This window comes from Clarias gariepinus, chromosome 11 (assembly GCF_024256425.1).
Source record: "Clarias gariepinus isolate MV-2021 ecotype Netherlands chromosome 11, CGAR_prim_01v2, whole genome shotgun sequence".
Classification (NCBI taxonomy): domain Eukaryota; kingdom Metazoa; phylum Chordata; class Actinopteri; order Siluriformes; family Clariidae; genus Clarias; species Clarias gariepinus.
In genome coordinates this window covers 2,119,127-2,145,361 of record NC_071110.1, presented here as the reverse complement: position 1 = coordinate 2,145,361, position 26,235 = coordinate 2,119,127, and the positions used below count along the sequence as shown (strand labels likewise).

The 26,235-nt window shown below is 39.0% G+C and overlaps 4 protein-coding genes across 4 annotated transcripts; all 4 read left to right on the top strand.

The window, feature by feature from the left end:
• The first annotated feature begins 1,486 nt into the window (after window positions 1–1,486).
• Window positions 1,487–3,039, top strand: LOC128532892 (myoglobin-like). The gene is made up of 4 exons (XM_053507018.1): window positions 1,487–1,516; window positions 2,120–2,205; window positions 2,461–2,677; window positions 2,772–3,039. The coding sequence occupies exons 2-4, from the start codon at window positions 2,123–2,125 to the stop codon at window positions 2,910–2,912; spliced, it is 441 nt and encodes a 146-aa protein (XP_053362993.1). The 5' UTR covers window positions 1,487–1,516; window positions 2,120–2,122; the 3' UTR covers window positions 2,913–3,039.
• Window positions 3,040–12,147: 9,108 nt separating this feature from the next.
• Window positions 12,148–13,140, top strand: LOC128532887 (myoglobin-like). The gene is made up of 3 exons (XM_053507014.1): window positions 12,148–12,233; window positions 12,534–12,750; window positions 12,845–13,140. The coding sequence occupies exons 1-3, from the start codon at window positions 12,151–12,153 to the stop codon at window positions 12,983–12,985; spliced, it is 441 nt and encodes a 146-aa protein (XP_053362989.1). The 5' UTR covers window positions 12,148–12,150; the 3' UTR covers window positions 12,986–13,140.
• A 5,739-nt stretch (window positions 13,141–18,879) lies between these two features.
• On the top strand, window positions 18,880–20,816 carry LOC128532890 (myoglobin-like). The gene is made up of 4 exons (XM_053507016.1): window positions 18,880–18,934; window positions 19,868–19,953; window positions 20,221–20,437; window positions 20,534–20,816. The coding sequence occupies exons 2-4, from the start codon at window positions 19,871–19,873 to the stop codon at window positions 20,672–20,674; spliced, it is 441 nt and encodes a 146-aa protein (XP_053362991.1). The 5' UTR covers window positions 18,880–18,934; window positions 19,868–19,870; the 3' UTR covers window positions 20,675–20,816.
• Window positions 20,817–22,809: 1,993 nt separating this feature from the next.
• On the top strand, window positions 22,810–24,398 carry LOC128532889 (myoglobin-like). Its single transcript, XM_053507015.1, has 4 exons — window positions 22,810–22,889; window positions 23,404–23,489; window positions 23,787–24,003; window positions 24,103–24,398. Exons 2-4 carry the CDS (start codon window positions 23,407–23,409, stop codon window positions 24,241–24,243), a joined length of 441 nt encoding a protein of 146 aa, XP_053362990.1. The 5' UTR covers window positions 22,810–22,889; window positions 23,404–23,406; the 3' UTR covers window positions 24,244–24,398.
• Window positions 24,399–26,235: the final 1,837 nt, after the last annotated feature.

Below are 26,235 nucleotides of genomic sequence, written 5' to 3'. Positions count from 1 at the left end.
GTTTTGTTTTTAAATTAAAAAACATTGAATCTACACTGAACTAAAATAAAAATGACCCAAACTAAGTAATTTTACTCAAGTACAGTTATTTAATACATAGAAATTAGATTTAAAAATATTTGTATCATTTAAGAGGTGGGTAAGTAACAAGTTATATTTACTCTGTTACGTTTACTTAAGTTACTTTTTAAATTACTTCTATATTAAAAAAGTGAATAAGTAAGTCTTAAATAACCCCTAAGTAACTCTTAAAATCTTAAATTGTTACCTGAATATAATGTTGCTTTTCAATGACTATAATTCATTAAAAAACAATGTGTTTCATTGGGAGCCAAGGTGGATTAGTGGTTAACAATGTCGCATTGCATCTCTGGGGTCCGGGTTCGATTCCCATCACTGCCTGCATGGAGTTTGCATGTCCTCCCTGTGTGGCGTGGGTTTCCTCGGTGTACTCTGGTTTTCTCTCACAGTCCAAAAAACATGCAGATTAGGCTAATTGGGATTCCCAAAATTGCCCATAGTGAGTGTATGAGTGTATGTATGAGTGTGGACCCTGCGATGTATTGGCACCCTGTCCAGGGTGTGCTCTGCCTAATGACCTAATATTCTTGGGATAGGCTCCAGGCCCCCTGCGACCCTGTATACGGGATTAAGCGGTATAGTTGATGAGTTAGTGAATGAGTGTGTTTTATTGTGATAACTCTAATGGTTTTGTAAAAACAGCCAAAAACGGAAAATCGTAAGTTGCACATATTTCTTATATTTAAATCTATTGAAATGGTCAAGAAAGGATTCAAAAATGGAAAAGAAATTTTTACCATTTGCACAATTTTACATAATTTCCTAGTTTACCTCATCGTTTTAAATGTAATTTAATATTTAAGTTGTGTGATACCAAAGTATAAAAAAGAATAACACATTTTGTGCTTCCAAAAAAAAAAACATACATATTTTAACAATTCTGAGACAATAACTTACCGCGTTTAAATGTCATGAGCTTTACAGAGTTTCAGTTAATACAGAAGCATTAAAGGCACAATTGTATAATTTCCAGCATCAGCTGATGGGTTAACGTGTGTAAGTTGTTTGATCCAAATCAAATTCCGCTCTGATTTAATAGAAAAAGAACAGTGTGACTTCATGGTGTAAACAGCAACGTTTTCTTTGTTTTTGGCGAGTCAGAGATGCTGAATGCAGGATTGTTAAATTCGCTACGTGGCGGTCGTGTATTAGCATGAACATGAGTTAGAGAAAGGGGAAAGTAGTTAAGAAAGTGAGAATGAAAAAAAGTTTGAAAATATGAAAGTAATAAAAATGAAGGGCAAAAAGAAATAAAAATGAGAACCAGTGGGAGAGATACAGAATCTTCAGGTGGAAGGAGTATTACAAGGGGTGGGATTAACATAGGCATCTTTGATTGACAGGTGAGACGTATAAAAGGCACCAATCGGAAATCAGTGGCACTGCAGGACAGGTCTGAAGAACATCTCATCATAGCTGAGTAAACACTCTCCTGGTAAGTGTGTGTATCTTTCAGGTGGCTGGGTTTCTTATCAAATGGGACTGTGGTCAGTTTTGCAAAACAAGTCACAAAGTTGCAGCGGCTGTAAGCACATTTGTAATTTTACTTTAATTTGAGAGTTAATTTTCAATACTGAGATGTACTTTGTGTGTATTTGGGTATAACAGTCACTTGTGTAGGTTGCACAGAACTGTGTTTAGTTGATTCTATATGTGTTAGTTCTGTAGTTTTAAGCAAGTTGTTCTCTCAGGTGACTAATCAAGAGTAGTTTCAGTCTCAAGGTGTGAATTGAGGGCAGAGCTTAGCAAGATGTATTAAGCGGGGCTCTTTATTGCCACAGAACTTAATGTCCAAGTGCACACTCGCCTTATTCTCTACTCATACGCTGCACTGTAGAAAGTTTTGTCCTGCTCTTAGGTGTTGCAGCTCTAGTTTTCTGTAGTGCTGTCACTGGCAACCCTTTAAGCAATGACTGAAGATGCTCTTGCTTGGGTATTTGGGTTAACTCTCTCCATCCCTCACATGATGATGAGTAGGAGGTTTGTGCACTGCTAGTTACCTGACCTCCTGTCTCTCTGTACGTCATTGTGTCTACAGACAATGTCTGACTGTGAGTTGATTCTGGCCAGCTGGGGGAAAGTGGAGAGCAACCTTGCAGGCTATGGAGGAGAGGTTCTGACCTGGTGAGTAGCTACTTTTACAAAAGGTTCCTGTTGGTACATCAAGCATCATAGCCCAATGACTAATCAAGTCCTACAGTCTCCTCCCCTCTTTTCACTAGTCTTGAAAGAAACCAGCAGGTTTTAGAGCTTACAATGTCAACTTCATGCCTCTGTTGCCTTTTGTTTCTCATCCAACATTTCTCATACTGGCTGTCAACTTATAGCCCCAAATTTATTACTGGAGAATAATCATATGTATACACACTGTTTGGCTAGTCTGTTCACAGAGCACCCTGACACCCAGAAACTCTTCCCCAAGTTTGTGGGGGTCTCTCATGCTGATCTGGCTGGTAATGCAGCCATTGGGGAGCATGGCAAAACAGTTCTGACAAAACTGGGTGAGATCCTGAGAGCAAAAGGCTCTAGTGATGTCATCAAGCCACTGGCTACAACCCATGCCAACACGCACAAGATCGGCCTCAACAACTTCAAGGTAACTCTCTTAAATTTGCCTTTATTAAAGTTTACTTGAGTAATGAACTGCACCCTACTAGTGATGCACCTAAGACCCTCACTCTCTCCATCAGCTGATCACTGAGGTCATCATCAAGGTGTTTGGGGAGAAGGGTGTGTGGGATGCTGCTACCCAGGCTGCCTTCAGAAAGGTGATGGGTGGTGTTGTCAACGAGATCGACTGTGTCTACAAGCAGCTAGGCTTTGCTGGTTAGATGACATTTACCCCTGAAATTGCTGTAACCAAGTAATACTAACCAGTGGGAGCAGTGTAATCAGTATTGGTGGATCATGATGTTTTGCAACAAATTACTGATTGAAAAATAAAACCATGGAATCCTATTGTGTCATGCTTTTTCAAAGGGGGGGAGGGGGGTTGCACAGCTTTGTCTGTCCCCCATGTTCAGCTGTTTTGCATTTTGAATGGCGGTCTTTGCAAGAGATTTCATGCCAAGTGTTTCTTGTCAAGTGTACTGCAGAATTAAGTGTACAAAGCAGAAAATGCTGTTCAGTGGCTTTAAGGTGTAACTAAAAAAAAAAAGGGTAAGGTATTGACTTGACAAATGTGGTAAATGCAAAATTACATTTTCAGCTTACAAGTTCATGTACACATTTCCACTTCTTTGGGGGGGGGGGGGGTTGATTAAAAAAAGCTGTTCAGTAGATTATCCCCACACACACCAAAAAAAAAAAAGTTGCAGTTTCATGATATCTTGGGGCATTTACTATGGTATGTTCTGCACTCAGCTAAGTTTATTAAATTAGTTAAATATTTGAGTATATTATGTACCCCAACTTGGGAAGTTACAGATTGGTGCAGCTGAGGCCTAAACTGGCAACTTTCTGATCAGTGAGCTGTTACACAGTACATAGTTTATGACCATACATGTGTATGAAAATGGCTACAATAAAAACTGTTAAACCTAAAAAAAAAAAAGTGCATCACAAAATACTTTACCTAGTCTCCATGTGAGATCCTGATTTATAGAGCTGTAACCTGCTGTATGAATGGTGATTAAGACAATTGTTCAGCTCTGACCACATCATACTGTAGGTAACGTTATCTGATGAGCAATGGGGAAAATCTCACCTTGTCTCGTATCCAACCCAGCTGAGGTCACCTGAGGTCTTTTTGTAGCTCTAAGGCTCCGACTGATTTTGTGTTCAATTTGTGATTGTCTGTCACCCAAATGGGGATGGGTGTCCTGTTGAGTCTGGTTCCTCTCAAGTGTTCTTCCTCTTGTCATTTCAAAGTTTTTACCAATGACCACTGTTAAAAGTGCTTTTTAAATAAAATTTGTGTACGAGTGTTTACCAGTTTTAGGTCTGTTTGTCATGAATAGAAGTGAGATTTAATTTTCATTCTCTAAGCAACCTCAATTTGTAGAGTTTAGAAGTGTGCTGCAGGATAAAACACTTAAAGCAGAAAATGTTTATACTTTTAGTGCCTTCATTTAAGGTCTGATTTAAAAGTTAGAGTTTATTTGCAAAAACTGTAAAAAAAAAATAAAAAAAATTGCATGTTTATTTCCGATCACTTAACCTTACAGTTGAGTTCTAACCCCATACCCGGAGCCCAGTGTACAGAGGCTGAGTGAATGTAGTGTGGACTCTGGAGGAGCCTCATCATGCTAGACATGCTGTAGAAGGACAGAGTTCCTGCACTGTGATCTACATACACTCCTATTCTGAAGGACGCTGGACCTCGGAGCTCAGTCTTAATGCTGGCACCAGACAGAAGAACACACCAGACTCCAGGACTGACTGTTGAATCCAAACACACACTCATAACCCCATCCTTTCCTCCTGATGTGAGAGAGGGAATGTGTGTTATAGGTGTTATAATCATCTAAACTGCTGTAGCTGTTGAGACACAAAGACAGAGAGAAACAGTTTAAAGCATAACGATAAAGGATGTGATTCCTCACTGCTCTCAGTCAGACACGTATACATGGAGAAGGACTGGATTTAGAGCTTCAGTAAGTTATTGTTCAGAAATGTCCTAACACTAGCTGCATGCGGACGCATCTGTTATGATAAACACACACACACACAAATTTAGAGGCAGCATAAAAGTACCCCTCATCTGTGTGTGTGTGTGTGTGTCTTTTCAGACCTTCACAGTCTGTTTCAGCTTTTGCACCTTGCTTGTCCTGGATCCTCTCCTGGGATTTTATATTATTCTGAGAAATAAAACATAAATATACATTTTATGTATGTGCAATCTGCACAAATGACACCTTAAACCTTAAAGGGGTCATACAGCACTACATGCACTATTTTAAGCTGTTTGGACTAAACTGTGTGTTAGGAGAGTGCGTACACAACCACTCTACGATGATAAAGAGCCGCCCAGTGGTTTTCTTTTCGTTTATTACAATAACATGCCCATTCTGAAATCAGGCCAATCGCAAAAGCCTTGCCTTGTGACGCCACACCACAAGAGGCCGCTCCTACACAAGTTGATTGACACTGGTGTTTTAGCAAAGACCCGCCCCGAGTGAGAAGACGCTGTCGGCCATTGTTTTTCGCCGCTGGAGCAAAATGTTGCCTAAGCGAGTGTTGTGTACAGTTGTTGGATGTAATAGCGAACACAGCAGTCGTCATTCACTACCTAGGGTTAGTGACCTAGGGTACCTACCTAGGGTTAGGTATCTGAGCCACTAAGGACGCAGTGGCTGAATTTAGTTTTTAAAGCTAATGTCCCCGCCGATTTACCTAAATGCGTTCATGTTTGCGATAATCATTTTTCACCAGACTGCTTTATAAACGCGGGTCAGTATAAAGCAGGTTTTACTAGGAAGCTGCTCCTAAAAATGGATCTGTACTAACGCTTCGTGTTCCTGCTTCATCTTCACCAGGCTCGGTGAGTAATTTATTTTTCTATGACTCTTAGCAGATCGCCTTTTCTAATAATCACGATGAATGCAGAGTGTAAGTTAACTTTCTCTAATAGAACATGGTTATGGCTTCTTCTCTATGTACATCCGTCTCTATATAATCCCTAATCGCCCGTTTATAATAAACAATGAATTAAGGTGATTGTCTAGTTGCAAACTGTGTACGTAGTCGGAAAACTATATTATGCTTACCTTTGTTACGTTAGATGGTTTATAACAATGTCTGTCGAAGATTAAGAAGTCATGTAAACACATCAGTAAACACATCGCGTCCGTATCTCTCTCGGTAAGTTTCTCCGCTTTTGTTGTTGTTGCTCGCGGCAGCGTAACAGCCCGTTAATTCATGCCCATGCAGTGATGAGAAAGACAAACGGGTCGATGCATGTCCATTCTTTTAATTTCTGCGTTGTCAGGCGATATTACAAACTTCCGCGAGCTCAGCAGAGGTCATGAGCATTTAAATTAGCATGTACTGAAACAGGTTGCTGAGAACAGAGCTAGTTTTTACCAGGTAAAAGTAGTGTTTTTTTTACACAATCCTTTTGAATTTTTAATTAACGTATAATACAAACTTTTCATTAGGACCCTAAAGATCATATTAAAATTTAATGAAAAATATAATGTGTAGGACCTTTAAATGTCTGTGTGAGGCGCCGTATAGGGCTTAAATCAAACTTTACTCATGCACACACATATGAAACACTTGCATACACATATATGAAACACTCACACATACATATATACTACTAACTGCTCAAACAACTACATATGAAATGCGCGCGCACATACATACATACTTTCCGCGCACACACATACAAACTCTTCTCGCACATTCACCCATGAGATTCTCAGTGTAAAAGGAAGGCATTTCAGTGTAGACGGACTTGTCGCTTCATTCTCCCTGAATGGTAGTACTGGTTTGTATCATCACTTCTCAATCACATGGCGTATTCAGAACTATCCACATAATGTCTGAATATTTCAGCGGCAGAAAACGCAGGTGATGATTTGCAAAAAGAAAATTAAAGCACGGAATCTGTGGCTAATATGTCGAATCCTACAACAGAAAGAAATACTGTTTCCTCGCCTTCGCTAATATGAACAACAACTCATCAGAATCCCACGGGACAAACATTGTTCCGACCCCCCATATCACCCACTTTTGTGGTGATAAATAAATCACTCGTTGTCTTCTAAACTGTCCATTAACGGTCTATTTAAGAAACGCTACTACTAATCAGGGAGAATGAAGTTCATATACATTGAAATGACTACTCCCTACACCCTACACCCTACTCCCTGCGCAGGAAATGTCTGAAAAGGGAACTTCACTCTACAAAATTCCACCATTCAGAACACCATGCAACGTCACTTCCTCCTTGCGTTACCATGGTAACACAAGCACCTCGGATACCTGCTGCTGTGGAAATTTCACGCTACGGACATTAAATATAGATTATTTATTGAAACAAAAACTGATACCATAAAAAAATATAAAACGTATTATTTATTTATTTATTTTTACAGATTACTAGCCTATATAATACGAATGGTTTCTTTATTAAATCAAAATGTAAATTATTGTGTCCTATTTATATGATGTCCTCGCCTCGATAATAATTATAATAAAAATATAAATTCTTTTTCGAGTAAAATTTTTTCACACTCCAGCGATATGTAATGACTTATAGGAAATTATCCATTCCCTTTTCCGCTAAACTAAAGATCCGTTGTTCACTCGTTCCCTACACCGCTACAGTTGGCTTTGTGCGCGTGCACAGAAAGTATGTATGTATGTGTGTGTGTGCGCGTGCGTGTGCGCGGAAAGTGTGTATGTATATGCGCGGAAAGTATGTATGTATGTGCGCGCGCATTTCATATGTAGTTGTTTGAGCAGTTAGTAGTATATATGTGTGTGTGAGTGTTTCATATATGTGTATGCAAGTGTTTCATATGTGTGTGCGTGAGTAAAGTTTGATTTAAGCCCTATACGGCGCCTCATATGTCTGTCATGTTCCAGTGCATACGGTATATTAATAGAAACATGTCTAAAATAAAGTCTGTTAGAAAACAATAAATCTAAAACTAAACAGTTTTGTTAAAAGGGAAACCATTAATAATTTAGTCATCTACACCATGATAGAAATTAGATTATTAATATTATTAGTCTCATTTCAGTTGATGAAGAATGAAGATGTCCAGTGTTTAGCAGCTTTTTATTTAATTCTGTTTTAGCTTGAACTGTATCATTGACTTTGTGTTTTTCCATCGTACACAAGTAACAGATGAAGCTTCGGTCAGTACGACAGTTGATCTTGATCAGTTCGTCCTGCTGAGAGCAGATCTTCTCTTGGAGCTCACAGGCTTCCACTAACTTGTGCTTCTTAAAGGCAGGAGACTAATAGTGAGGTTTAAGATGATCTTCACAATAGGAGGTCTGACACACCAGACAGGACTTGACAGCTTTACATTTTCTACCAGTGCAGAAATCACACACCACATCCACATTTTTGCAAAACACCTTAAAATATATACATATATTACGGTAATGTGGAATCTGCTATTTAAGTAAATATAAGGCGTCACTAACTTTGTCAGATCTTCAGTGTTGTTGTAACATTTTCCTTAAAATCTTTGCTAAATGTGACATTAAAAAGGTAAAGATAAATTATAATTTATGTTTTTTAATGTATGTTTTTAATGTATGTTTTAATATAATTAAATATATAATTATAATGTATGTTTTAATATAATTTAATTTATATTTAATTATAAATAAAGAAATCCTAAACGATAAACCAACAGAATGAGATGGCTTAATCTTAATTTAAAAGCTCTTAATTAAGAGCCAGTGGTAGCTCAGTGGTTAAGGCATTGGACTACGGTTCAGGTTCAAACCCCACAACCACCAAGTTGCCACTGTTGGGCCCTTAAGCGCGGCCCTTAACCTCAACTGCTCAGATGTGTAATGAGATAAAAATGTAAGTTGCTCTGGATAAGAGCGTCTGCCAAATGTAAATTTAAGAAAGTTATTTACATTTAGTGTAACTTAATAAAATAACAATATTGAACTACTTAACATGATAAACTACTTGGAGTTTTGTTGAAAAATATATCACTTTGAGATCAGTGATGATTGTATCTCCCCTAATGCAGTTCTAAGCTTTTTGTATAATTTTAGATTTGTAAATATAATATATTTTTGGTTCTTTTATGTACATCACTCAATAGGACACTGTGCCACAGCAAATGACAGAAATGATAGTTAATGCATTAAAAATAAAGTAAGTTAATGTTTCCATTTTTCATTTAACTTTAAATACAAATTTCTTTAAAAAAAAAAAAAAAATTAATTATACTATGTTATATTGTTTATTTTTTTTTTTGTATTTTTAACTTTTTTCTTTTAGGATCTCTTCCCTGCATGGATCACTGTTATTTCTCTCCTTGTAATTTATCACTCTCTCTCTACGACTCGTATCTCACCCTAAATTCTTTCTATTTTAAAAAAGAGTGAAATATCACATTTCATTTTATTTTAATGAGAGGAAGAGTTTAAGGTGGAGGTGGGTCTGCATCAAGGATCGGCTCTAAGCCCCTTTTTGTTTGCTCTGGTGATGGACAGGATGACAGATGAGGTAAGACAGGAGTCCCCAGGGACTATGATGTTTGCAGATGACATTGTGCTCTGTAGCGAGAGCAGGGAACAGGTGGAGGAAAATTTGGAGAGGTGGAGGTATGCTCTGGAAAGCAGAGAAATGAAGGTTAGCCGCTGCAAGACGGAATACATGTGTGTAAATGAGAGGGACCCAGGAGGATCGGTGAGGCTACAGGGAGCAGAGGTAAAGAAGGTGCAGGATTTTAAGTACTTAGGGTCAACGGTCCAGAGCAACGGAGAGTGTGAAAAGGAGGTGAAGAGGCGGGTACAGGCAGGTTGGAATGGGTGGAGAAAAGTGTCAGGTGTGTTGTGCGATAAAAGAGTATCAGCGAGAATGAAAGGAAAGGTGTACAGGACAGTGGTGAGACCAGCGATGCTCTACGGCTTAGAGACAGTGGCACTGAAAAAAAGACAGGAGGCAGAGTTGGAGGTAGCAGAGCTGAAGATGTTGAGGTTCTCTTTGGGAGTGACAAGGATGGATAGGATTAAGAATGAGTTTATCAGAGGGACAACCCACGTTAGATGTTTTGGAAATAAAGTCAGAGAGGCCAGATTGAGGTGGTTTGGGCATGTTCAGAGGAGAGATTGTGAATATATCGGTAGAAGGATGCTGAGGTTGGAACTGCCAGGCAGGAGGTCTAGAGGAAGACCAAAGAGGAGATTTATGGATGCAGTGAGAGAGGACATGAAGTTAGTTGGTGTGAGAGAAGAGGATGCAGAGGATAGGGTTAGATGGAGGCAGATGATTCGCTGTGGCGACCCCTGAAAGGGAACAGCCGAAAGACAAAGAAGAAGATTTTATGACACTTTATAAAAGTTAAAAAGTTCTGTAAATAAAGCAGAAAACACCCAAATTAACATAATTACAGTGGAACCTTGGATAGCGAGTAACGCGGTTTGCAGTGTTCCCCAAGATGAGCAAAGATTTTTATTAAATTTTGACTTAAAAAACAAACAAGTCTTGGTTTACGAGTACTGAGTATCATGTAGCATACATAAGCTTCTTTTAGTTTCTTCTTGTTTTAACGCTGAGTGTCACGTGATCACAACTAAATCAATAGTTTTTCTCTTTCTTGCAGTGCGGAATTGTGGGTAATCGTCTCCACTGCTGGGTCTTAGTGCGCATCTCTTACTGGTATAATCAACATCCGTGCGCGCGTGTACTGTTTACTATAACACTGTGACCAATTGTGTGAGCATAAAACATCTTTTATTTTGTGTTTGTATGCGTGTGTGTACAGGATGCGTGTACTGTTCATTATAACAATAATTGTCATTGGAGAGGTTAAAAATCCCTTTTCTTTCACTCCCTGAGTCAGCATGCCATTATGTGTGGGCAAGCGCTTAATTTGACACTGTGTCTCTTTACACACACACACACACACACACACACACACACACGTTGCAATAATTATTTTTAAGTATTTATTTTTTGGGGGGCTGTGGAATTAATAATTTGAGTTTCCATGATTTCTTATGTGGGAATTACAACATTTGATTGGTTTACGAGTGGTTTGAAATACGAGCCCACTTCCCGAATGAATTATGCTTGTAATCCAAGGTTCCAATATGTTGTATTTATAAATTAAAATGGTCAAGAAAAGAATAAAAAGGGTTAAGCATCAGTTATTTGTGTATCTCTCCTACTGGACTCCTACACAGAATCCTCAGGTGGGAGGAGTATTAAAAGGGGTGTGGTTAACATCTAGATAAGGTGTGGATATGTTTGATTGACAAGCGTTTGTAGGATCCAAAGTATAAAAGGCCAAAGTCAGGAACCAGTAGCACTGCAGGACAGGTCTGAAGAACATCTTCTCATTTTAGCTGAGCTAAACCCTCTCCTGGTAAGTGTGTGGTTTCAGGTGATTTGTGTTCTTATCAGATGGGTCTGTGGTCATTTAACAAAACAAGCCACAAATTGAATTTCCCTTAAATGGTTTAAGAAAATCAATAAAATTGTCAGCATTATGAGATGTGTATTTAGGTATGATGATGGTTTAGGTTGTACAGGACTGTGTTGTGTGCTTGGATTTTTCTCCACTGCAAAGAGGTTTTTCCTTTTGTACACCTGTTTTGATGGTTAACTTTTAATTGTTAACTTAATATTGCTGTTCTGTGGTGTTAATTGTAGGTCTGAAGTAATTTGTTCTCTCAGCTGACTAATCAAGAGTAACTTCAGTCTCCCTTAATGTGAATTGTGGGCAGGGCTTAGTAACATGCTTTGAAGGTGGATCCTCTCTATGCTGCAACAATTGGAGCCATAAATCCAGATCTATCACAGATTCTTGTTTAAGAATAAACTGCCATTTTTCACACACTAGTACAGATACTGAATGGCCTAGCTGACCATCAGAATTTGTCTTTCTCTCCACACAGGCCACTTGTGTGCTTATTCAGTCCTATTTATTTCAAGACTAATCTAACCTCTGGCTTGTAAGTGGTGGAATGAACCATAGATGTCTACAGCTGAGTCACTGGCAAACTTGTGTGATGACGAAAATACTTTTTTTGGGTTAACTTCTTTCACCAAGAAAAGCTCCTTTCTAACAAACTTTTTGAATGATGCTTCTGGTTCAATTGACTTTTGTGTATAGCACTTAGCTGTTATTGGCGCAAAGCAGCTTTAAACAATCATTATTATGGAAATGTGTACTGTAAGAATTAAAATGATCAGATTGGCAATCTGGGAAAATTTTAAAAGCTTGTGTAAGCAGCTCTGGATAAGTGTGTGCATATTTTCTGCTTGACCCAAGGTCCACAAGGTCTTAAACACTGACCTATGTTGACTTTTTTTTACTTTTGAAAAACATTTATATTATATGTAAAATTAACCTCAGTAAGAGTTGGGTTCACTGCTAGATTCATTACCTGACCTCCTGTGTCTGACTGCAGGCAATGTCTGACTGTGAGTTAATTTTGGCCAACTGGGGGAAGGTGGAGAGCAACCTTGCAGACTATGGAGGAGAAGTTCTGACCTGGTTAGTACCCATTTTCCCAAAAATGGTCTCTTGGCATGTCAGGCATCATAGCACAAAGACTAACCAAGTCTAACAGTTTATAGTGAAGGCTAATAATGAACACCAGTACTGGCATTGCTTCAACATGTGGTGGGGGAGATCAATAGTCCATCTAGATGAGATAGCAGAGCAGAGGCTGCCATTTTGATGCTTTTTTTTTTTTTTTTTTTTCCCTCTTCTTTCTCAGTGAAGTACTTGCTGTCAAGTGATAACCCCCCCTAAATTATTACTGTAGAATAATCGTATGTATACACTGGCTAGTCTGTTCACAGAGCATCCTGACACTCAGAAACTCTTCCCCAAGTTTGTGAGGATCTCTCATGCTGATCTGGCTGGAAATGCAGCCATTGGGGAGCATGGCAAAACAGTTCTGACAAAACTGGGTGAGATCCTGAGGGCAAAAGGCTCTAGTGATGTCATCAAGCCACTGGCTACAACCCATGCCAACACGCACAAGATCGGCCTCAACAACTTCAAGGTAACAATCTCTTAAATTTACCTTTATTAAAGTTTACTTGAGTAATGAACTGCATCCTACTAGTGACACCAATAATACCCTCACTCTCTATCAGCTGATCACTGAGGTCATCATTAAGGTGTTTGGGGACAAGGGCGTGTGGGATGCTGCTACCCAGGCTGCCTTCAGAAAGGTGATGAGTGGTGTTGTCAACGAGATCGACTGTGTCTACAAGCAGCTAGGCTTCGCTGGCTAATGCCCTTTGTCCCCTCAAGTCCTGACATTACTGGAACCAAGTAAACAAGTGTTAATTTATTCAGTGGGAGTAGATTGTAATCAGTGTTATTGGTGGATCCTAATGTAATGTTTTACCTGAGAATTACTGATCTAAAATAAAACACTTGAATCGTAGCACAGCACCCAGCACAGCTTTTGGTGTCTGTCCTCAGCTTCAGGTGTCGCATTTTTAATTGAAGTTTGTTAGTGGTTTAATGTCGGTGTACAGTAGAAATAAATGTACACAAGTGTTTATTACGCTTATGTTATGGTTACAAAATGGTTATAATTTCACTATGCCTTTTTATGCTTTAACAAACTTCTCACACTCTAAACATTGGCACCTGGTGGTATTGGTGTTAAAATGTGGTTTGTGCAGACTTAAGTTTGTATTACAGTTTATATCGGCTCACATCCCCTCATAACTGATTCTTGTACATTAAACCCAGATACAGAGGGCGAGTGTGTTGTGGAGAAGCCACATTGTTAGACGCTGTAAGAAAGATGGATTCCTGCACATCTACTGCAGTAAGATAACTTGTCTGAACTGCTATAGTTGTGGAGAGGGGAAACAGTTTAAAGTGTGACAGTTTCCTCACTGCTGTCGGACACATCTCCATGGAGAAGGACTGGGTTTGGAGCTTCAGTGAGTTTTATTGGTCTGAAATGTCCTAACACTGTGCAGCATTTGGATGTAAGAATCAGTGACACCTCAAACCTACTGAGCTCCGATCATCTCAATCACCTCTGAGTGTTTTCTCTTCATGGAGCTAATAAGCTTTATGGAAACTAACAAGTAGATCCTGTCACTCTCTACTGCTGCCTGTGGACGCATGTTAGAATGGAAATGTGCGCACACGGGATGTTTAGACTGAACTCCATATAAGTGTCTTCACTCTTACGTGTCCACAGCCTGTCTCATTTCCTGGACCACCTTCTGCTCTTTAACTCATTTTGAGGATTAAAAAAAAAAAGTAAACAATCTTTTTCTACAAAAATAACCACATTTATATAAAAAATAACCACTTTATATAATGTCCTCATGTGATCATCTAAAGCCGCTCTAATCTTTATTTCCCATAACACACCACTGCATTCTAGTACAGCCTTGGACTACAACACTCCAAGGTCATGTTCAGTTACAATAATTTTGTTCCCACACTCCTGTGCATATATAAATACAAACATATATAAAAAATTGTGTAATATTTTTTTCCTTCTGTGACAGTACAGAAAGTCATGTATGAGAGAGAGACAAAAAAATCCTGACCTTAATTCATACATACATGCGATCTCGTTTCTAAATGACAGCGAATCACTTGTGTTTTCCTGCATTAAGATCACGTTGCATTCATGAGTTTAATTTACTTGATTACAATCCCGTCTTGCTGTATCTGTTAAGGTCACTGGTTACGCTTAAACAGTGCAACACAAAACACACACACTTGCTAAGATCTAAAATACACACTACTGTCTGATCAGAGACAGGCACGTGCAGTTCTAATTGTGCTGTAACTATCAGTATTAGATAATTAAACCTGCCATGTTGATTCGAGCCGTTACACAGAGACTCTGAGGACTCCGGGACTTTACTTCCAATCGAGAAGAATCATGATTCACATTTTGTCAAGAATCGTGCAGCCCTAGAGATGATAATGAGAACCAGTGGGAGAGATGGAGAATCCTCATGAGCTTTTATAAGAGTCCCCTCTAAATATCTGTGTTTTATCATCCTTCTTTAGTTAAAAATAAAACCCAATATGAATTTAAATATTTTATTATATTCTAAAAATACAACACATTTTGTATTTAAACTAGAAACATTAAATCTACACTGAACTACTGTAAAATAAAAATGACCCAAACGAAGTAATTTTACTGCCTGCATGGAGTTTGCATGTCCTCCCTGTGTCTGGTGGGTTTCCTCGGTGTACTCTGGTTTCCTCTCACAGTCCAATGACATTGGCATTCTCAAAATTGTCCATAGTGAGTGTATGAGTGTATGAGTGTGTGCCCTGCGATGTATTGGCACCATGTACAGGGTGTACTCTGCCTAATGCCCCAATTTTTCTGGGATGGGCTCCAGGCCCCCTGCGACCCTGTATATAGTTGATGAGTGAGTAAATGAGTGTGTTTCATTGTGATAACTCTACTGGTTTTGCAAAAACAGCCAGAAATCTTTAAATGCACATATTTTCTATATTTAAATGTATTTAAAAGTGGTCAAATACGAAATAAAAAAATGCTTAAACACAATTTAATGAATTATTTAAGAAGCTTTTAAAGACAGCTTGTCCTCTTGTTTGACATTTTTGTGCTCCAGTGTAACAGTACAAGTGTCACACCAGTAGATATTTTTTGTTGCACTAAAGGACATTTCAGCCTTGTGTGTCATTCTATTAACAATTAATCAAGAAACATTTGCACAATTTCACATAATTATGTAGTTTAGCAGGGTACACCCTGGACAGGGTGCCAACAGAAAGTCCAATTCAAGTCCAATTGAAAAAAAGAGAGCGGCATACTTCACAGAGACAGAGTTGGAGGTTTTGATGCACGCTTTTGAGGAATTAAGGCCTATAACACTAAAAAAAAAAGTAATAAGGCTGCATCGGCTAAACAAAGAGAGTTGGCTTGGCAAAAAATAACAGACAGAGTAAAGAGTGTATTAAATTGCAAATTTGACATCGCCTCCCCTTTAATTATAATGCAAAAATAATTAAACACCCCCTCCGCGTCCTTTTAACTGTTAAATCACTATAGAAGCATTTACTTTTCCAGCCATTAATTTCTTTAGGTTAAAATACCAATGTATATTGACCAGGAATTTATAGTTTCTTATTTAATAAGCTGTAATCCGTCTGGAGCCAAAAGAACTTTGAGCCAAGTCAAAATGAAACATAAGAACATTCTGCAAAAAGGTAATATTTATTAACACATTCACTGAATTATTTATTAAACATGATTAAGTATATTCGTTCTGTCATGTAGCTAATAGAAAGGAGGCTGAAGCCCGTCTAACTGGCGGGGGCCCCATCACCACCTCCCCTCACCCCATCTGAGGAGCGGCTCTGTCCCTTAATAAAGGGTGACCAGTGGTTGCTGGCATTCCAGGGGGCACGTCATCACACACACCATGTACCACAAGTAACATGGTGAAATGTAAGTTTACCACTATGATTTGTTTTCATTATATGATTTAATAAATTTCTATCTCTGTCACTTAAAGGCTTTTTGGACATGCTTACCGTTTTTATGCGGGCTTACTGTATTTAACTGCATATGATGTTTAGGCGACTGCGATCTTAGGTGTATTACTTTGACATGTTTTTTTTCCTGCATTATTGCTTTTTCTTTGATAAAATTGAGAATTTTATGGGTTGTATTTTCTTATAAATACCGATAGAGGGATTGTATTATTGGACCCTGCAGAAATGACACAGTCTGTCACAGTTGTAAGTGTTTTGTTGTCAGGTACATTTAGTTGCTTTTAGATCTTTAGTTGTTGTTTTTTTGTCTTTTTGCCAGATAATGTATACTTGTATATTTCCACTGAATGGCGAAGATGACGATGAAGAGACCACATCTGCTGTGACAGATGTGGCCAATGCTGGTAGATCCACTGAGATATGATGCATACCATTATAATGCAGCGCCCCCTTTTTATTAAAGTAACAGTTATTGTTCTTTCACAGTACATACCTGGAGATTTACCAACAGATGAGGGTCCTTTAACCTCAGTGCACGATCTAAGAAGTGTAAGAATTTGTGTGCAGTTGTCCATATTTAAATGTTATTGTCTGACAGAATGTCATTTATGTAATTATTTTTGCCCCCCTAGTTGCCAGCAAAGGAGCTGTATAAGTCCCATCTTCAAAAACAAATAAGAAAAAGTGACATGGAGATGGACCTTATACAGCTTCAAATGGAAGAGAAAAGGCTATCCATTAAAAAAGCTACTCTAGAAATTGAATTACTGGAGAATCGCCTTAAAGTGAGAACTTGTGTAAATATTAATCTGTTGCATTGAAGGAGCTTTAATAGGAATGTGGGTGCCATCAATGCACCCAATTACATTTGGAAACCCTGAAATAGAAAGTCATATATGGAAGGATCAAGGGTGTGTGCAGTATGAATAGATGTATATAAATAGTATGACTACATATTAAATATGCGTCATCGATTTTACTACAAAGGACAAACCTGCCACTCTGTGGAATTCCTCTTTAATACCACACAGGGGTTTATGTCCAGGGAACTGTACACACGTGTGTAAGAAGTGTTTAAGTGCCAGACATACAGTTGCCTTTCCCACATGCTCTGCATCACATGCCCACATTGTAGAAAAAAATGCCCTGACGCAAAAAAACGAAGTGCTATGCACAGAATGTTTTCTGTTCTAAGCGCAGAGCCGCCATTTGTGACATCTGCAATATGTGGTTTCAAGAGATGTGTTAAGTAAATTAACAATTTCATTGCAAACCGATAACGCTCTTTTAAATAATCATCAGAAAATGAAAAAACATCAATACGATAATATTGATGTTTATAAACTTATAACTGTCTCCCGGCGAAAACAAACTAATATAATTTGTGCCTCCACGTGCCTCCAGGATCCTCATCAAAAGGGCGCACCATGCTCAATTACCTTCTAAAACAAACTTACCCTGGAACATAACCTCCTACCGAGCAGGTTATTTTTAGAGAGTAAGTTGCTGTGGTTACATACATACCCAGAAAGTTACCTCTGTTTTTGGAACCAAAAGTTGAGGTTATCCACTAACTTACTCTTAAAATTACCCAGTTATGCCACATAACCTGCTTTCTGGAATACCCAACTTCAGACAGTGGAATAGTCTAGTACGGACATAATTGCTCAATAAAGTGCCATCCCTCAATGCAACCTTGAAACATAATCACGCGCACACACACACACTCCCACAAAGTGTACATTCTGCTAATGCACGATACACAATTTTTTTTTTATTTGGCATAAATTGCATTAATTGCAGAAAAAATGCATAAATAATTTAAACTTCTTGCACATTATTTAAACCATTTTTTAAAGCAGCATTCAGTATTCTTATTGCACTGGGATAAAAACTGTTTTTATATCTACTGGTTCTAGTTTTTAATGTTCTATACCGTCTATCGTCTATACCGACGGCAGTGGATCAAACAGTTGATGTCCCGGGTGTAAGTTGTCCTTTGCAATTTTATTGGCAAGTTTAAGGCAGTGGGAATCGTGTAAGTTTTTCCAGATTGCTGATTGTTTGAGAGGAAACCTGCAAAAATCACAAAGAAATTCAGAATACGGCCCTGGAGGTCTGTGAATGATAATTATTGGGATCGATTCAGCTGACTTAATATTTGTAGCTACACTTGTTACGTTACATATAAACATACATTAACATACATATTTTCAGAGTTTCAGTTAATACAGAAGCATTAAAGGCACAATTGCATAATTGTGGGTTAACATGTGTAAGTTGTTTGATCCAAATCAAATTCCGCTCTGATTTAATAGAAAAATAGAAGAGTGTGACTTCATGGTGTAAACAGCCGCTTTCTTTGTTTTTGGCGAGTCAGAGATGCTGAATGCAGGATTGTTAAATTCGCTACATGGTGGTCGTGTATTAGCATGAACATGAGTTAGAGGAAGGGGAAAGTAGTTAAGAAAGTAAAAATAAAAAAAAGTTTGAAAATATGAAAAAGTAATAAAAATGAAGGGCAAAAAGAAATAAAAATGAGAACCAGTGGGAGAGATACAGAATCTTCAGGTGGGAGGAGTATTACAAGGGGTGGGATTAACATAGGCATCTTTGATTGACAGGTGAGACGTATAAAAGGCACTAATCGGTAATCAGTGGCACTGCAGGACAGGTCTGAAGAACATCTTCTCATTATAGCTGAGTGAAACACTCTCCTGGTAAGTGTGTGTATCTTTCAGGTGGCTGGGTTTCTTATCAAATGGGACTGTGGTCAGTTTTGCAAAACAAGTCACAAAGTTGCAGCGGCTGTAAGCACATTTGTAATTTACCTTTAATTGAGAGTTAATTTTCATCTTGAGATGTACTTTGTGTATTTTGGTATAACAGTCACTTGTGTAGGTTGCACAAACAACTCTCCACTGGAAAGGTAGGGTTTTTTTGGGGGGTGAAAAACTAATTCTATATTATGTGTTAGTTCTGTAGTTTAAAGCAAGTTGTTCTCTCAGGTGACTAATCAAGAGTAGGTTCAGTCTCCCTTAAGGTGTGAATTGTGGGCAGGGCTTAGCAAGACGTATTGAAGGGGGCTCTTTATCCCACAACAGTTGGAGCCACAAATCCAGATAAGTACGTTGCTGATGTAGTGCATATTCTTGTTTGGCAGGGAGTTGCAAAATTTTTATTTTTAAAAACCTGTAGCTACTCATTAAAATGATTCCTTTCTCTCCACACAGGTGCTTATTCAGTCCTGTTATTTTTAAATACTGCAGCTGACCCAGAATACAGATGCATGTCTTTGTACAATCCCATAGGTTCTCCCACACATCTCCGCTTCCCTGATTCCGTCATTTGCTTCCTGTAGCTGCCTGCATTCAAAGCAGGCTTGCCACAGAACTTAATGTCCAAGTGCACACTTGCCTCATTCTCTAATCGTATGCTGCACTGTAGAAGTTTTGTCCTGCTCTTAGGTGGTGCAATGAACTTTCTCTAGATGTTTGTAGTGCTGTCACTGGCAACCTTTTTAAACAATGACTGAAGATGCTCTTGCTTGAGTATTTGGGTTAACTCTCTCCATCCCTCACATGATGAGTAGGAGGTATGTGCACTGCTAGTTACCTGACCTGGTGTCTCTCTGTATGCCATGGTGTCTACAGACAATGTCTGACTGTGAGTTGATTCTGGCCAGCTGGGGGAAAGTGGAGAGCAACCTTGCAGACTATGGAGGAGAGGTTCTGACCTGGTGAGTACCTACTGTAGCTACTCTTACAAAAGGTTCCTGTTGGTTAGTCTTTGGGCTATGATGCTTGGTGTACCAAGTCTTGCAGTCCTCTGCCCTCTTCTCACTAGTCTTGAAGGAAACCAGCATGTTTTGCAGATTAGACTGTTATGCCAGTTTCCTCATAGTTATTTCTCAATCCACCTTTCTCTTATCTAGTACTTGCTGTCAGTTTATGGCCCCAAATTTATTACTGGAGAATAATCATATGTATACACACTCTTTGGCTAGTCTGTTCACAGAGCACCCTGACACCCAGAAACTCTTCCCCAAGTTTGTGGGGATCTCTCATGCTGATCTGGCTGGTAATGCAGCCATCGGGGAGCATGGCAAAACAGTTCTGACGAAACTGGGTGAGATCCTGAGGGCAAAAGGCTCTAGTGATGTCATCAAGCCACTGGCTACAACCCATGCCAACACGCACAAGATCGGCCTCAACAATTTCAAGGTAACACTCTCTTAAATTTACCTTTATTAAAGTTTACTTGAATAATTAACTGCATCCTACTAGTGACACCAATAATACCCTCACTCTCTCCATCAGCTGATCACTGAGGTCATCATCAAGGTGTTTGGGGACAAGGGCGTGTGGGATGCTGCTACCCAGGCTGCCTTCAGAAAGGTGATGGGTAATGTTGTCAATGAGATCGACTGTGTCTACAAGCAGCTAGGCTTCGCTGGTTAGATGAAATTTGTCCCCTTGAGTCCCTGACATTGCTGGAATCAAGTAAACCAATTTAGCCAGAGGGAGCAGTGTAATCAGTATTAGTGGATCATGATGTTTTGCAGCAAATTACTGATTTGAAAAATAAAACCATGAAATCCTATTGTGTACTTTGATGCTTTTTCAAAGGGGGGGGGGCTTGCACAGCTTTCTCTGCCCCCACGTTCAGGTGTTCTGCGTTTTGATAGGAAATCTTTGCAAGAGATTTTTCTCCAAGTGTGACTTGACAAGTTTACTGCAGAATTAAATGTACAAAGCAGAAAATATTTGTCCTGTACACTTGATTTGGTGTGATTACAAAAGGTAAGGTATTGACTTGACAAATGTCTTGCAATAAATGCAAAATTACATTTTCAGCTCACATACTGTAAGATCATGTTGAACATGATCTTATGTTCAACATAACACACACAAAGTTGTAGTGGTTCCATAATATCTTGGGGCATTTACTACAGTATGTTCTACACTTAAAATAGTTAAACATTAGAGTACTGTATATTATGTACCCCAACTTGGGAAGTTGCAGGATAAAGTTGAAGCTGGAGCTTAAACTGGCAACTTTATCAGTAACCCAGTGAGTTGTTACACAGCATATAGTTTGTGGCCATACATGCATATAAAGACTGCTTAACCTACGACAAGTTTTTTATATTAAAATAAAATCATAAAATACTTTCACTGTGAGATCCTGATCTATAGAGCTTTAACACAGTGATGAGCTGCAACCTGCTGTATGAATGATGATTAAGCCAATTGTTTGGGTCTGACTACATCACGGGTAACATCATCTGATAAGCAACCAGGAACATCTCACCTTGTCTCGTATCCAACTCTGCACTGACCTGATCTCACAGAGCTGAGGTCACCTGAGGTCTGTTTGTAGCTCTAAGGCTCAGACTGGCTGGTGTTCAGTTAGTGATTATCTGAGGTCACCTAAATGGGGATGGGTTGCCTGTTGAGTCTGGTTCCTCTCAAGCGTTCTTCCTCTTGTCATCTCGGGGAGCTTTTACCAATGACCACTGTTAAGTGCTTCATACTGTAAATAAAATTTGTATGTGTGTACCAGTTTTAGGTCTGTCATGAACAGAAGTGCTTCATAATTATGATTATAAAAGTAACATTCTTTTCCATAAGAGCATGCCCTCAGACAACAGGTCTCCAATAACACGTTAGTCCTTCGGTCATATCCTGCTAAATGTGACATTAAAAAGCTAAAGATCCTAAATGATAAACAAATAGAATGAGATATCTTAATCTTAATTTTAGATTAATTTACATTTAGTGTAATTTATTGAATAATATTGAACTACTTAACGTGATAAACTACTTGGAGTTTTATTGAAAAATATATCACTTTGAGATCAGTGATGATTGTATCTCCCCTAATGCAGTTCTAAGCTTTTTGTATACTTTTAAATATGTAAATATAATATATTTTTGGTTCTTTTATGTACGTCACTCAATAGAACACTGTGCCACAGCAAACAATATTATACTATTCTATATTCATTTTTTTTTTCCTTTCTTTACTCCTCTTTTAGGATCTCTGCCCTTCTGCATGGATCACTGTTATTTCTCTCCTTGTAATTTATCACTCTCTCTCTCTACGACTCGTATCTCACCCTGAATTCTTTCTGCTTTAAAAAAAGAGTGAAACATCACATTTCATTTTATGACACTTTATAAAAGTTAAAAGGTTCTGTCAACAAAGCAGAAAACACTTCAATTAACATAATTACAGTGAAACCTCGAATTGCGAGTAACGATTCTTTACTTTTATTTTTACTTCTTATTTTGTATTAATTATTTATTATTATTTATATTGATTGGTTTACGAGTGTTTCAAAAGACGAGCCCGCTACTGGAACGAATTATGCTCGTAATCCAAGATTGCATTGTATTGTATTCATAAATTAAAATGCTCAAAAAAAAGAATAAAAAGGATTAAGTACTGTATAAGTTATTTGTTTATACCTCCAGTGGGGGACATACAGAATCCTCAGGTGGGAGGAGTATTAAAAGGGGTGTGGTTAACATCTAGACAAGGTGTGGATATGTTTGATTGACAAACTTTTGTGGGATCCAAAGTATAAAAGGCCAAAGCCAGGAACCAGTAGCACTGCAGGACAGGTCTGAAGAACATCTTCTCATTTTAGCTGAGCTAAACCCTCTCCTGGTAAGTGTGTTATCTTTTAGGTGATTTGTGTTCTTATCAGATGGGTCTGTGGTCATTTTACAAAACAAGCCACAAATTGAATTTCCCTTAAATGGTTTAAGAAAATCAATGAAATTTTCAGCATTGAGATGTGTATTTAGGTATGATGATGGTTTAGGTTGTACAGGACTGTGTAACTCCTCTCACCTAAAAATCTCCTTTCTAACAAACTGTTTGACTGATACTTCTGGTTCAATTCACTTGTGTATAGCACTTAGCTGTTGTCATTGGCACTAAGCAGCTTTAAACAATCATTATTATGGAAATGTGTATTAAATGTGTAAGAATTAAAATGATCAGATTGGCAATCTGGGAAAATTCAAAGAGCTTGTGTAAGCAGCTTTGGATAAGTGTGTGCATATTTTGTGCTTGACCCAAGGTTCACAAAGACATAAATACTGACCTATGTTAATGTAACTTTAAGAGTTGGGTTCACTGCTAGATTCATTACCTGACCTCCTGTGTCTGACTGCAGGCAATGTCTGACTGTGAGTTGATTCTGGCCAACTGGGGGAAGGTGGAGAGCAACCTTGCAGACTATGGAGGAGAAGTTCTGACCTGGTTAGTACCTAACCATTTTCCCAAAAATGGTCTCTTAGCATGTCAAGCATCATGGCACAAAGACTAACCAAGTCTAACAGTTCATAGTGAAGGCTAATAATGAACACCAGTACTAGCATTGCTTCAATATGTGGTGGGGGAGATCAATAGTCCATCTAGATGAGATGGCAGAGCATAAACTGCCATTTTGATGCATGCTTCCTTATGATTACTTCCCCTTTCTCAGTGAAGTACTTGCTGTCAATTTATTCCCTCTAAATTATTACTGTAGAATAATCGTATGTATACACTGGCTAGTCTGTTCACAGAGCACCCTGACACTCAGAAACTCTTCCCCAAGTTTGTGGGGATCTCACAAGCTGAACTGGCTGGAAATGCAGCCATTGGGGAGCATGGCAAAACAGTTCTGACAAAACTGGGTGAGATACTGAGGGCAAAAGACTCTAGTGATGTCATCAAGCCACTGGCTACAACCCATGCCAACACGCACAAGATCGGCCTCAACAATTTCAAGGTAACACTCTCTTAAATTTGCCTTTTTATTCAAACTTACTTGACCAAATAAACAGTACCCTACTAACGACACCAATCATACCCTCACTCTTTCCATCAGCTGATCACTGAGGTCATCATTAAGGTGTTTGGGGACAAGGGCGTGTGGGATGCTGCTACCCAGGCTGCCTTCAGAAAGGTGATGGGTGGTGTTGTCAACGAGATCGACTGTGTCTACAAGCAGCTAGGCTTCGCTGGCTAATGCCCTTTGTCCCCTCAAGTCCTGACATTGCTGGAACCAAGTAAACGAGTGTTAATTTAGCCAGTGGGAGTAGATTGTAATCAGTGTTATTGGTGGATCGTAATCTAATGTTTTACCTGAGAATTGCTGATCTAAAATAAAACACTGGAATCGTACTGTGTACACTTTCATGCTTTTCCAAGAGTTGGAGCCAGCACAGCTTTTGGTGTCTGTCCTCAGCTTCAGGTGTTTCTACTGTATACCAACATTAAACTGCAAATCAAATGCACAAAGGGAAGTGTTTATTAGGCTTAAGGTATGATTATAAAAGTTAAGGTTATAATTTTACTATGCCTTTTCATGCTTTAACAAACTTCTCACACACTCTAAACATTAGCGCCTGAGGTATTGGTGGTAAAATGTTTGTGGATACATAAGATTATATTACAGTTTATATTGACTCACATTCCCTCAAACCCAGAACACAGGGTAAGTCTGTTGTGGAGAAGCCACATTGTCAGACACTGTAGGAAAGACAGATTCCTGCACTGTGATCCACATGCACTTCTATTCTGGATTCTTAGACGTCCTGAGGTGCCAGTCATCCAGACTCCCTCTGGACCTGTCTGACTCATCCTGGTTCCCCGTTTCTAGTTGGAGATCTCGTGACATGGCTGCCCCGTGATGTCTTTTTGGGATGCGTCTGTCTTGGGACGGTTTCACTCCACAGTACCATGAAGATGCTGCTGGCCTCAACTGATGTTGACAGCTGTTTCTCTGAGGACTTGACTTGGCTGCAGTTGCTCAATAGTTCAGGACTGAAATTTCTTACAAGTCTACCTGAGCCTCCAATAACTACCTGGACTCCATATTAACATCAACTGTTATGCTGAACTGCCGGCCACCTAACACACAGTATAAATGCAGATAATTTCCGGCTTTCTGTTTCACCCAAATGAGGATGAGTTCCCTGTTGGGTCTGGTTCCTCTCAAGGTTTCTTCCTACTACCATCTCGGAGTTTTTCCTTGCCACTGTCGCCCTCGGCTTGCTCCTCAGGGACTATCTGACCATTTTGATTTATACCCATTCCATACAAACTTAAATAATACTTTTGATTGTGTAAAGCTGCTTTGTGACACTGACAATTGTTAAAAGTGCTATACAAATAAAATTTAATTGCTCTCCATGCTGCATGTTCGAATGGAAACACACACATGGGATGTTTAGACTGACCTCCATATAAAAGTGTCTAAAAACACAGAGAATCGTGATCTCAATTCCCATGGAGGAAAATCCAGATTTACGTTTTGTCAAGAATCGTGCAGCCCTAGAGATGTGAATCACGTCAAGAATCGTGCACACCTCTTCTGCACGTAACCAACAGGTTTGCTCTCCTCAGTGATGCACCCGCTGAGAAACCTGAAAGAGCTCTGGTTATAGGAGACTCTATACTAAGACGTGTGAAATTAGCTAGGCCTTTAGGGGGCGCCAGCGGCAGTGGTTAGGTGTATCCCGGGAGCCAGAGCACCGGACATAGCAGGTAACCTTAGGGCTCTAGCACAGAATAGGTTCTCTAAGATAGTGATACATGCTGGAGCTAATGATATACGCCTTAGTCAGAGGTTAGTAAGAGTAACTTTACAGAGCTGTTTAAACTAGCAAAGGCGATGTCCGATGACGTAATATGCTCTGGTCCTATCCCAATGAGACATGGCGACATAGCTTACAGCAGGTTACAGTATGGTCGCTGAAACGCTGGATGTCCAGGTGGTGCTCGGAAAATATTGTGGACTTTATAGACAATTGAAAGACCTTTGAGGGCAAAGCTGGCCTGTTAGGGCGGGACGGTGGCCCTAAACAAAAATATTAAAAAAACTCAGAAAAACTGTTTTCGTAATTTAATTAATATAGATACCACAAACTCGGATCACACTGAATGCGCAGCCGGCACCTGGCAGATCTCTCGCATCTAAAGCAGTTAATATGAAGTCACAAATATGAAATCAGCTCAG

What these genes read in the sequence shown, in the direction of transcription:
- LOC128532892 (XM_053507018.1), top strand. Translation starts at nt 2,123, where the DNA reads ATGTCTGACTGTGAGTTGATTCTGGCCAGCTGGGGGAAAGTGGAGAGC. An exon ending in GGAGGAGAGGTTCTGACCTG is followed by an intron (nt 2,206 to 2,460) that starts GTGAGTAGCTAC and finishes CTGTTTGGCTAG; the next exon opens with TCTGTTCACAGAGCACCCTG. An exon ending in TCGGCCTCAACAACTTCAAG is followed by an intron (nt 2,678 to 2,771) that starts GTAACTCTCTTA and finishes TCTCTCCATCAG; the next exon opens with CTGATCACTGAGGTCATCAT.
- LOC128532887 (XM_053507014.1), top strand. Translation starts at nt 12,151, where the DNA reads ATGTCTGACTGTGAGTTAATTTTGGCCAACTGGGGGAAGGTGGAGAGC. An exon ending in GGAGGAGAAGTTCTGACCTG is followed by an intron (nt 12,234 to 12,533) that starts GTTAGTACCCAT and finishes TACACTGGCTAG; the next exon opens with TCTGTTCACAGAGCATCCTG. An exon ending in TCGGCCTCAACAACTTCAAG is followed by an intron (nt 12,751 to 12,844) that starts GTAACAATCTCT and finishes ACTCTCTATCAG; the next exon opens with CTGATCACTGAGGTCATCAT.
- LOC128532890 (XM_053507016.1), top strand. Translation starts at nt 19,871, where the DNA reads ATGTCTGACTGTGAGTTGATTCTGGCCAGCTGGGGGAAAGTGGAGAGC. An exon ending in GGAGGAGAGGTTCTGACCTG is followed by an intron (nt 19,954 to 20,220) that starts GTGAGTACCTAC and finishes CTCTTTGGCTAG; the next exon opens with TCTGTTCACAGAGCACCCTG. An exon ending in TCGGCCTCAACAATTTCAAG is followed by an intron (nt 20,438 to 20,533) that starts GTAACACTCTCT and finishes TCTCTCCATCAG; the next exon opens with CTGATCACTGAGGTCATCAT.
- LOC128532889 (XM_053507015.1), top strand. Translation starts at nt 23,407, where the DNA reads ATGTCTGACTGTGAGTTGATTCTGGCCAACTGGGGGAAGGTGGAGAGC. An exon ending in GGAGGAGAAGTTCTGACCTG is followed by an intron (nt 23,490 to 23,786) that starts GTTAGTACCTAA and finishes TACACTGGCTAG; the next exon opens with TCTGTTCACAGAGCACCCTG. An exon ending in TCGGCCTCAACAATTTCAAG is followed by an intron (nt 24,004 to 24,102) that starts GTAACACTCTCT and finishes TCTTTCCATCAG; the next exon opens with CTGATCACTGAGGTCATCAT.